Below are 11,968 nucleotides of genomic sequence, written 5' to 3'. Positions count from 1 at the left end.
GTACCCAAGAAATTTCTGTTTTGGATAGCAGTCCTGATGAGCATGCTGGATCTAATATTAACTAACTGTGTTACTTTGAGCAAACGTTTTTACCTCTCTGGATCTCTGTTTTCTCATCTGTGAAAGTATGAATTTGATGTGGATGATCTCTAAGATCACTATGGATTATAAAATTATTTAAGTCTCTGATTTAAAAGATAAATAAAGGTACTTTAGAACCAAAGGCTTAATCTGAGGGCAAATTCTTATATTATAAGGGAATGGGGAGAGAAACTCACTGTATCTTTTATATTTATCTTCTTAATTCAAAATCCTCTATTTGTCCTAAGGTAATTTATTTCTTCTGAATGTGCAGAACATTGGCATTTTCCATGAAGAAGAGGTGATATTCAGTAGTGGACAGCAGTTTTTGCCATCTCTCCAGCTCAGCTCTCAGCAGCTCCTTGTGACTTCATAGCTAACAGCTTTGGCTACTTGCTCATGATATTGTCTCTTCGATCACAGAGCAAACCCACTGTCTCACCACTGGTCTACTAAACTTGTACTCAATTCTACTTAGTTCCAGAAGATATAATGGAGACAAATACAGAATCATCACCTAGAATGCAAGTAGAACATTCCTCCCTTTGGGTGGAGAACCTTATTCTGCAGCCACAAGTGCAGCATCTGGCTGAGGAGAATATTAATCTAAGGGACCAAGTCATGCCTGCTCTGGCCACCCCAATGATGTCTTTACACTGTTCACTTAAGAATCTCTCCCAGTTTCATGGTGACCCTGCCAATATCTCAGGGTTTCTTGCTCAGGTGACTAACTATTTGACAACTCTCAAGAACACCAATCCCATACACGATGCTCAAGTCAAATTATTTTTTGACCACCTGTCTCAGCAGATGGAAAGTTGTGGGATGATATCTAGGTCAGAGCAGAATGCTCTGTTGAAGCAATATGAAAACTTTGTTCTTGAGTTCCAGCAGTCATTTGGTGAATCCAAAAGACAGGAAATAAACCCTCTGGTGAATGCTAATGTTGATGAAGGGGACAACTCCTCTCAACAGGATGCTACCATTTTCCAGCCTCTTGCTCAAAATCTGAGCTATAATAAAACCAATGAGAGTGATCACTTCCAAGAGGGCCTACCTGAGCCCATTCAGGATGAAGTGAGTGGCACAGATATGATGGACAACCTCCCAGACCTGATCACTCAGTGTATTCAGTTAGACAGAAAGCATAGTGCCAAGCCAGAGCTCTTACAATCAGAGGCTCCACTCCCAGTGTTGTCATCACTGATCCACTACCAAACCCTCTCCAGCTCCTCATGTCCATCATCCAAGGAGCATATACAGCTGAGAGGAAGCCAGCCACCTCTCACCCCTGCCAAACGAGCCCGCCAGCAAGAAACTCAGTTGTGCCTCTACTGCAGCCAAGCTGATCACTTCACAAGAGATTGCCTTGCAAAACGATCACGAGCTCCAGCAAGGATAAATAACCCAGCTCACCAGTAAGAGGAGCCAAGGCATGTCCCTTTGTGAACTTACATTCCTCTCACCTCCAGCCTTACTGATTTATATCCTGCACTAAACATTTAAAATACAGATGGGAACTGTGATACCACTTTACACATTCATGTCCTTCTGGAAATTTAAATAACCAGATATTATTTATTTGTTGACCCATCACCAAACTTAACCCAACAACGATTAAAACAATTCACAGGTATCGATACTTTCTGCAGTTGGTACTAATTTTCCAAGAGTACTGTAACCCTGCAGGCAAAACTCTGCCTAGTCTTTGCCAATGAAAATGAGCCTGGAAATACATTAAGAACCTCTTCCCCACCAGTGGGTGAGATCTAGTTTGAGTCTTCTGTGCCAAGAATGGGACCACTCTTTTTACCCTCACCCTTATTGTTCCCTGTTGGTTTAAGACTCTGGACTGAAGACCTAATTTCATTTTTGTATTTCCTACCAATATTATCCTACTAGAGGCTGGCTCCTGCTCCACCTGTTGACTAGAGTCCAGCTTCAACACAAGCCAACCTTCATGGAAGCACAGTTCTGCCACCCTTCCATAGAGCTATATTTTGTTGCCATCATACTGGGTCTCTTGGCTATTGATAAAACAGATTGCATGGCCTTTTGAACACTGTTTGGAACTGTTAGTCCACTACTAGCCCTTCAGAGAGGTACATATTTTTAGCCAAGCCCTAACAAGTCCAGCTTACTTTCCTTTTGCCAACCACCTACTTTAGGTTTCTGCATGTTGTATGGCCAAGTTAAAATTGTCTAAGATAATGACTTCTGAAAAATATTTAGTGAAAGTTGGGGGATGGTATCCCATCATAATTACTATGTATGCATTGAAGACTGAGGGTCAATCAGTCTAAAGTTTCTGACTTTAGAGGTTTAAGTGTGGTCACCATGTAGGATCACTGGCCATTTATGTTAAAATCTACTCTTTTTTTTAAATATATATTTTTTATTGATTTTTTTACAGAGAGAAAGGAAGAGAGATAGAGAGTTAGAAACATCGATGAGAGAGAAACATCGATCAGCTGCCTCCTGCACACCCCTACTGGGGATGTGCCCACAAACAAGGTACATGCCTTGTCTGGAATCGAACCTGGGACCCTTCATTTGGCAGGCTGATGCTCTGAGCCAAACTGGTTTTGGCAAGCTCTACTCTTATGGAGACCTTTCGGAATTCCTTGTCTGATTGAGTGTCTTGAAGAGCAATTAATAGCAGGAAACTTTCTGACCCATCTCATCTGAAGAATCCTGGGACATATAAACAAACACCATCTGTACATAAAACTCAAGAAGTGGGGATTGGATTGCTTGTGTTGTATTCTTGACATATATCAGCTCTGATTATGGATTCCTAATGCTTCTGTACAAACATCATACTATGCTGGAAAGGCACAACTTTCTAAAATCTCAATGATATCCAGTGATGATCAGTGATTCGTAGTAATTACCAGTTCTCTATTCTTTGCTTTGTAGTACTGATATATGTTACCATAATGGATCCCCTGGAGAAAAATTGGTAATTCCATTTTTCCTAGCAGCCACCAAGACCTCTCAGAATATAAAGTGCAATTGTACTTTGGCCTTATTCCTGGAGAATTATGTTAGCATTGGCAATACTTAAACTTAGCTAGGAGCTTACTACTCTCATCTTGTAGCACTACCAGATATTTCTGCCCATCAGTGCCTCGCTAGCTACTGTACCAACCCTTATTTGTATTCACAAGGGGTCTCTTTTGTCAAAACCTTGCTGTGTATCCATTTTACTACATGTGCTCTCACAACAAGGAGACCTGAATGCATATATTTCAGTTGTTCCAAGAAATTATCACGAGGATACTAGGATTATATGAGATCCTCTAGTCTAAAGGATAGATTTACATGAACTTTAAGTGACTTGGGAATTACCAGGAGGTATCCAAATCTAGCACCACCAATTCTGTAATAAAGAACTCATCGAATGGCCTCAAGTCATTTTCTTACAAACCCTAGTATGTTCTTGGAGTGCTAATGGTAGCATTCAATTGGCTTCATCGCCAATCTTTCCTTATCTTAGAGACCTAATTTATCATTGTGTGCCCTCTCACAAAAATATGTCACTTTGTTTCCTCTTTGGACCTTACCTCTGCAGCAAAATTACTTTTTTTCTCCAAGAAATCTTCATATTTCATATCCTCTCAGAATAGATAATCAACCCTGGGCTATTAACTTCAGTTCACCTCCCACTTCTAGAAGCCATCTCTTGTACTCTGTGTGATAAAATCCAACAGTGAGACTGAACATATGAATAGGATGCTGAGATAATACTTTAATGCTTACTAGCTAGCAAACATTTTATTTACCACTTCAAAATATTTTATAGTGACACCATCCACTTCAACTATAATTAATTCGTTACTTACCATAAAGAGTTACATGGACGAGTTTTCAGAATATATACCATAGTGAACTGTTCTGAGAGTAAAGCAAGTAAAAATTTACAGAAAACAGATTAAATGTAACCTACTGAATTATGTAGTTTGAAAATGTAAATGCTTTGTGTGCCCCCAGGTATAATCAAGGTTGTAGTGTTAGGGAGGAAGTTCTGCTGTATAATTGATGCCACCCAGCAAGATAGGATCTAATCATTTTATGATGCATTAAGAAAGAATTATTTATAAGAAAATGTTCTGCATGGAATTAAAAAAAGAGGCAATTAAGAGCCATAGGATACTCATAATCTCTCTAGAGTCAAAGAGGGGATGTTGACCAGCAAATGATTTGGTAGGTCTACCTATAGTGAGGTGAGGTCATCTCAATTTGTGTCATTAGCCATTAAGATTGTCACCTAATTCCCCTTGCTCTAACTCTATGCTCAAAAAGTAATATTTTCCTGTATAAAAATGTTCTTATGAGAGAAAATTTACTAACCAGGTGGTACGAGTGTTCTAGCCTAATTAATTCTTATTATAAATGAATAAATTTGTTTTTGGCTTATACAACATTTTTTGTAGTTTTAGTAGCACCAATCCTCCAGATTATAATCGCCTGTGAGCCCACTGTAAAAAAATAAGATTTTTCACTATGCAAAGTCAACACCACAATGTGAATCATAGTGAATCCACTGAATATTAACCTCCCTGAGAACCTTACCCCAACAGTCAATCAGCCTCACTCTATTTCTCTCATTTGTCTGCAACTATAATAAAATTTCAAAATACCTATGGGTTTCATTTCCTGCACTTTCCTTCACTCATATTCAGCACCATGGTACCTCCCATAAGCCATTACTTCTTACAATACTACATAGTTTAGTCAGATCATCATAATACACTGTCATGGATGAAGACATGTTAACATAAGCCCATGTGAAGAAGCTTTGAAGAGAGAAGAGTGTATATGGCTGACCTAATTCTCACCATCTCCATTCTGTCCAGATGGCAACACATAAGACCCATAATGTCACTGCCCTAACCTCTATCCATGATGGCAAAACAAATATTACCCTTTTCTAGATTCTGGAAGATCTTCTACACCCAGCACCATCTTGCTTATGACCACAATAGCCATCTCTGAAATAAAATAGAGAATTTAAGATATATCAGCATCTTGGCAAAATCTAACATATCATGCCCTTGGGAAAGCTCTTGGAACTTGTACCACATCTGTAAATCTTTCTACATTGGTGACGATCTTTCACTGTCTCTCTATGAAGCTTCAGGCCTCATTTAGCCAAGAGATTGGGAAAACCTTCAAGGGACTGTCATGTCATAAATCTTCAATGTCACCTTCATACAAGGGTTACTGCTCACATTTACAAACTAAAATGCCTGAAACGAGGTACAACATTTAGTAGTCAGTAGAAATCTCCTGGTACTCAGACCACAATTCCCCATCATTGATAATGACTATTTGAATATTTGAATATTCATGCACTAAAATATTGATATTACTTCTTTATGTATGCTTAAATTCTTGGGTCTATTTGAACCTGTTTTCTGATCAGTGACTTCTAGTGCACACATAACATGGCACTGGCCCTTTTATCTATCTAGTTCAGCAATCAGCCAGTTGTGACTATTTCACCATTTGCTTCATAGTAACCCTTCATTGTGGAAGACCATGAAGAATTTCAGTTTTCCTATGCACAGAAAACTTGTCTCTTTGGGCATATAATTTGGCTTTGTGTGCACCTAGAGTAAGGGAATTTATAGTTGGTGGGTGAGTGGTTCTGTGATTAGTGCTTTAACTTGTTAATGATAGTCATTTAATTTCACATAATGATATCCATTTCTGGCTCTTAATGCTCAGGTAGTGTTATAAATTCAATAAAAGATGATGAAATGAAGGTTAAGAGCAGTTAACTTACCAGCCCTAAAGTTATGCAGCTAGTAAGTGGCAGGGCTAGGATTTGAAACCAGTATCTTTCTATTGCCAGAGCCATTTGATCTCTGATAGAAGAGGGAAACACTTTAATTCCTACTGCTGGTGACCCACCAAACTGACCCAATTACATCTCCTATTAAAGCATCCATCTTTTATAAAAACTGCTGTTTGAAAATTTAGCCCTGCTATTTGGCTTCTGTAAATGCTTGCTTGCTTAAATAATAAGGAAAATGAGACTGCTCCCACTTCAGAGAGACCATTAAACTTTCCCTGCACAAAATTATCAGTGCTGGCACCAGGCCAGGCCTTTGGTTGAGGTCTCAAGGCTCCAGCACATAGGGGCTCTTTAAGAACTTGAAAAAAGGGCCGGAAACACCTCATATTTGGGAGACAAAGAAGGTAAAAACATATAAATAGGGAAAATTCCTTCATGTTGGGCCCAGAATTTGAGCAACATTTTCCTCTGGATCCACACATAATAAATGTAACTCCAAACTCTCTGAAAATTGTTTGATTTATTCCTGTTCTCTGTAACATTATTGGTTCCCTGAGATTTCAGGACAATCATCCCATGCTTGGCTTTTTAGCCTCTGGTGAGTGAACCAGGTTTTGGGCCTGGGGAAGCCAGATAGGCCTCCTGGAGGTGCCGTTCTGCTGATTTAGCAGAATTGAACCGGGGGACTCCAAGTGCTCCCGGACCTCAGCCCAGGACCTGACCAGCATCTGGAGAGAGTGGACAGACACTTCTGGACCTGTGGAGAGAATCAGTTCATCCCACTCCAAGTGATTGAAAGAGGGAGCTTGATCGCCTTCCTAGAAACCATATGGCTTCCTCAGGCAAATTAATCAGGAATCAGGTGGACTGTTTAAACTGAGTAAATACCTGGTAGAAGTCAAAAACTCAGACTAGGTAGTATATAAATGTGGGGCTCTGGAGGTAAATGAAGGAATTATTAATTCACTCTGCTGTTTGTTTGTGTGGGACTAGCCAATTTGCTACCGAGAAGGGGGACTGGACACAGTCTTAATTTCTCTGGTAAGTTCTCACCAAGATGTTGGTCCAGAATTCTGTTCTGTGGCATGGGTGCCGGGAGTGCCCACAACGCCATCTGAGGAGTTGGGCATTGCTTCATTTATCTACTCAGCTCCAGTTTGGGTTAGTCTACTGAGAGAGTATGAGTATGGATGTTTGTCTGTCTTGACATAATTATCTGCTCATTAACTGGTCTGTGTGAAGAGAAAGCTACTTTGATTTATTCTGCATTTCTGTTGATTCATGGGGCTAAAATGTTTGATTTATTAAAGGCTGAACCTGTGATGGTCTGCAAACATCTTAAGCATTGCTGCTGAGTTATTTTTCTCAGAGATGTTTGCTTTCTATCACAGTGGAAGGGAATCAGCCCATTTAGCTAATAAAAAGGTTTGTATATTGGTTGCTCTTCCCTGAGATGTGAATTTGCTGCATTAAATTGAAATTTTGAAATCCTAGTGTTAATTTAAAGGTATAAATTTGTGACATTTCAAAAAACAAAGAACTTTCATTTATGGTTTTCTTATCTCTTTTGGTGATCAGAGACTTCCAGGGGCAGGGCTTACAGTTCTGCAGGGTGGAGAGATTTACAGCCCTGTCCCTGCCTGTGATATCATAGCCCAACGTTAAGCCACCTAAGGTAGAACTAAGGCTGAAGTTATTAACTGTCTATGGACCCCGTTAACCCTGATTATATATCTTGTGCCATCTCTTGTCTTCATGTTTGTATGTTTTGTCTGACTTGCTGTTTTCAGTTATTTATTAGAATCCTCATAGAGGACGTAACCTGGTCTTTCCCTTCCTCTCTCATCCTGATTCTGATAGGATCTGTAACTGGATTCTGACTAAGAGTCATTTTTCCCCACAGGTTGGACCTCAGCCTTTGAAAGGGAGGACTGCTACAGCGGCAGTCTGTAGTTTTCTCCGAAGCTCCCACTTTCCATTTCTCCCCTCTGTGGGAATTGTCTTCCTCTGATGCACAATTGGAAAAGGGAGACAAGCAACTGGACTGGGGACGGGATGGGGTGGGGGTGGTCAGAGAATTCAAGAGTAGTAAAGGAGGAGGACTTAAGATCCTCTAGGGATTTAGAGTAAAAATCTATGAGGAAAACAACGGTTACGGGGGGAGGAGGGAAGTATCCTTAAATGTAAAAATCTTAAATATACAGGATCTCAGTCCACTTGTCTTATTTGAGGCCAGAGTAAATGGTTAATGCAGAAAAAGGAGGGATCAGCAGTTAATTATAAAACAGGGAGAGATAGATTTTTATTGATTTTTACAGGCTACAGACCCCTCTGCTGGCATAGGGGTCTGGTCCAAGTGTCTTATCCGAACTTCACTAGATTCAAGGTTGCAAATTTTCTGCAAGTATATTTAATACATTAAAAAAAACTAAACTCCCAGGAGCCAAGCAGAGGAGAAACAGAGCTGAAGTCCTCAGCTGTCCTGGTGATTTAAAACAGGCAGACTCAGCCCCTGAGAGCCAGGTGAAAGAAGGGGGTGAGAGGGGCTGGATGCCCGAGCTGCCTGCAGTGGCTCTGGAAGAAGCCGCAGCAGCAAGAAAAGCAGGGGACAGAAGACATTTACCTGAGACTAGAGCTGCCCCGCTGCTGCCCAGTGAGTAATGAGTGTTTTACAATAAGCAATACAAGACTTAGGCCTTTGGCTTGTTGGCTGCAGCAGTTAAATCAGAAGCCAGTGACTGCTGCTAGCTTCCTGCAGCCCCAGGAATAGAGCAGCAGACCCAGGATCTGTAAAAGCAGCAGACAGATCTAGTGAAAGCTCCCTGTTTGCAAATGTACTGAAAGGGTTCTGTACTTGTTGCTGCTGGAAGAGGAGGGAGGGGCTAAGATCCCCTTCCAGTGCACTCCTTTGAGAGAGGCCTGGTTGCTGCTCTGCCACAAAGGGGACTGGTGGGAAGACAAAGGGTCTAATGCCCAAGCCACTGTCACAGAAGCGCTTTGCAATATGCAAAGCTTTTCTAACTGCAACTCTGGCTGTTTTGGACTGGAAGCTTAAAGTCAAAGAACAAAGGAAAGGCACTCTCCCTGGATTGGGGAGCCTTCAGGACTTTGAGATTCTGCAAGAAAGGAGTCTGACTGAGGGATTGCAGAGACCCTGTTGGGTTGGAAGGACCTAAGGCCACATGTTAAACTTATAAATTACGGCTTTCTAGGCAAATGTCCAAGCCCAGTTATGTAGAGTTTAAGCTGCCTGTTTACAGCAAAATAACATTCTCCCGCTCCAGAATAAATTTTATGGAAATTAGACAGGCTATTTGTGGCTAGAAAGAAGAACTGGCCACCATGCACAGCTCTGACAGTGGCCTGCAGAAAACTGTATAATAGACTTAGATGATGCCTGCATCTTTATGGTCATGACTCCAGAAATACAAGGGCAATTTTGCTTTGTGTGGGAAGGTCAAGAATAGACCTTAGTCACCTCCGTAAGATATTTGTATAGCCCTACCATGTGTCATATATGGTAGCAGAAGATTTGGCTACTTAGGGTGGCCACAGTGCCAATATTGTACTTCATTGTGTTAATAATATTGCATTAACCTTACAGATTTTAATGCAGTTGCCAAAAGGGAAGGTGCCCAAATGGGCAAGGGAAATACCCATCTGGTTTTGGCTGTATTGAAAGACAGTTAGCAGCCTGTATACTGTCTTATAGGCTTGTGTGGATACCCATGTCATGTGTGGCACAAACCTCAACTTTAGGAACCAGGGAAGGCCTGTTCGGAACAGAGGGAAGTGGTGAGTTCAAGCCCTTTGTTACAGGAATTACAGCCCCTGTGAGGTCTTGTGACATGTGAGATCCTGTAAAGCAATAAAGCTCCCTTATACCTTTCTCAAAGGGCATGTCGCTCCTCCCAGAGACCATATGAAATTTTAAGAATAAATCAAGAAGGGGGAACCCTACTACAAGGACAGCTATAATTGTCTACTTGAATATAGACACATTTTGAATTTCTCCTTGTCATTTGAAGACAGTTATATTACTCTGAAGAATCCATAGAAAGGAGTGACAAGGAAAATCAGAAGCTCTTGAAGCAGGTCAGTATATTTTTCTCCTTATATAATTCCTCTGAAATTTGGCAATGCTTAATAATCATGGCAATACATTTCTTTGCATAAATTCATTAAGACCAGTTTCTAATAGTGGTTTTATTGACTGGAAACTTTGACTGGAGTATCATGTTTTAGAAGAACCCTGTCTGGACTCTAAAGACTTGAATCCAATAAGAGTGCCAAGGAAAAGCCTGGTATCCTGATTGGGAACCCTGAAAATGGCTGCACTGGAGCATCAGGCCCATGCCCTACCATCACTGGCAGTTGGTCAGAGTAGAAGGGGAGCAATAAGGATGCCTCTGCTTCCCTGCAGAAACCCCAGACACTCTAGGCCGTGACAAGTAGGAGAAATACTGAGATGGGCCTTAAAACCTAGGGCGTGGGCCCAGGTGAAGTCACTGCAGGTGAGGAATTCACCTAACTTAGCAGATACTACAGGCAGGCTGGACAGCAGCTGGATGGATTGGCATCCTGGCCCTATGGGAAGATTCAATCATGAAATTCTGACAAAGGTAGTTAGTTATCATTCTTGTTGTGTTTATGCAAACAATCAGGCCAAATTAAATACAATAGGTAAATTTATCTTGATTTGGCTCTTTTAATAAACATAAGGCTAATTTTGAGGAGAAAAATTTTATTTCAATATAAGTTATTAAAACTGAAATGTTTTCTTTCCCTTCCACTGGACCATTTGTTACAGTTTGTCTCTGCTAGGTCACAAGCCCCCTCCTTCTGTGCCCCGGCCTCATTGTCCCTCTGACAGATAGCAAGGGTCTCTTGGCTCTGAGAGAAAACTCTAAAACCCTGTCCCTCCTCAGCATGAAGCAATTACAGAAGAAATTCAATGTCCATTTTCCCCTAAAAGAATTCAGATCCAAGATCCTTGAGATAATATATTAGGCAGTTAGACAGACATGAGCAGAGCAAGGATAATAGGCCAACTAGTGATACCAGATGTAACTAAGTATTTAAGACAAGGGGCATAGCCAAAGAGGTACTCACTCAGTCTCAGCTCTTAGAAAATGCCAGTAGCCTATTTGTCCAAAAGACTTGATCCCTTTGCATTTGGGTGACATACTTACATCCAGGCAAAAGCAGCCATAGCTATGCTTATCAAAAAAGCAAATAAGTTAACCCTGGGGCAGGAACTAATCCTAACTGCCCCATATGAGTTCAAGGCTTTATTCTGGAACCCTCTGGAGTGCTGGATGTCAAACATTTGATTTACCCAGTTTCAGGCTCTCCAGTGGACAAAAGAAAAATCAGTAACAATTTATACCGATATTAGGTTCGCATTTAGAATGGCTCACTTACATAGTGCTATTTATAAGGTGAGGGTCTCCACAGAAGCAAGAGGGAACCGGGCCACAGATGAAGCTGCCTGGGAGGCTGCCCTAAAACCAGTGGAGCCTTTACAGATTCTAGTGACTCTTCCAGACCCTGATGTACCCAGTCTAGAAAAGCTGAAATTCATAACCAGTCTATTCAAGTTTTTACAGGCTTTACAGTCTACCCAGGAAGCAATCCAGAAGTATGTCTGAGATGTTCTGCCTGTACCAACTTCTGATCTGGTTCATCCCTTCCACTCTGGTGAATCTGTTTGGGTAAAGGTATTTGCCATCCAAGAACTGACTCTACCTGGAAAGGACCACCTCCAGGGCAATTAAGGTCGATGGAATCCAAACATGACTTAATCACACCCGGCTTAAGACAGCCAAGCAAAATTGAGAGTCCAGAACTCTTCAGACTCTCTAAAGATTACTCTTAGCCCTCATTCCGGACCCTTATCTTATAACCACTAACTTTATTAGGCATAAAATTAAAATTATAGTCTTTAGGGGTAAATATAACTCCCTCCTTGACAATGAACAAGAGTCAAATTATTGACTCCTGTACATAAAACCAGTGGGGAATGAAGCATCCATCTTATATAAAACTGCTGTTTGAAATTCCAACCTTGCTATTTGGCTTCTG

General features: G+C 41.0%; 1 protein-coding gene across 1 annotated transcript; it reads left to right on the top strand.

Moving 5' to 3' along the window:
- The first annotated feature begins 361 nt into the window (after positions 1-361).
- Positions 362-2,496, top strand: RTL4 (retrotransposon Gag like 4). Its single transcript, XM_036454474.2, has one exon. The coding sequence runs from the start codon at positions 574-576 to the stop codon at positions 1,501-1,503; it is 930 nt and encodes a 309-aa protein (XP_036310367.1). The 5' UTR covers positions 362-573; the 3' UTR covers positions 1,504-2,496.
- Positions 2,497-11,968: the final 9,472 nt, after the last annotated feature.

Source organism: Pipistrellus kuhlii, unplaced genomic scaffold (assembly GCF_014108245.1).
Source record: "Pipistrellus kuhlii isolate mPipKuh1 unplaced genomic scaffold, mPipKuh1.p scaffold_m20_p_29, whole genome shotgun sequence".
Classification (NCBI taxonomy): Eukaryota; Metazoa; Chordata; class Mammalia; order Chiroptera; family Vespertilionidae; genus Pipistrellus; species Pipistrellus kuhlii.
The sequence above is the reverse complement of the archived record's forward strand: the minus strand, read 5'-3'. Positions and strand labels throughout refer to the sequence as shown.

Bases quoted from the DNA above. Each gene is read 5' to 3' on its own strand.
- RTL4 (XM_036454474.2), top strand. From the start codon at position 574: ATGGAGACAAATACAGAATCATCACCTAGAATGCAAGTAGAACATTCC.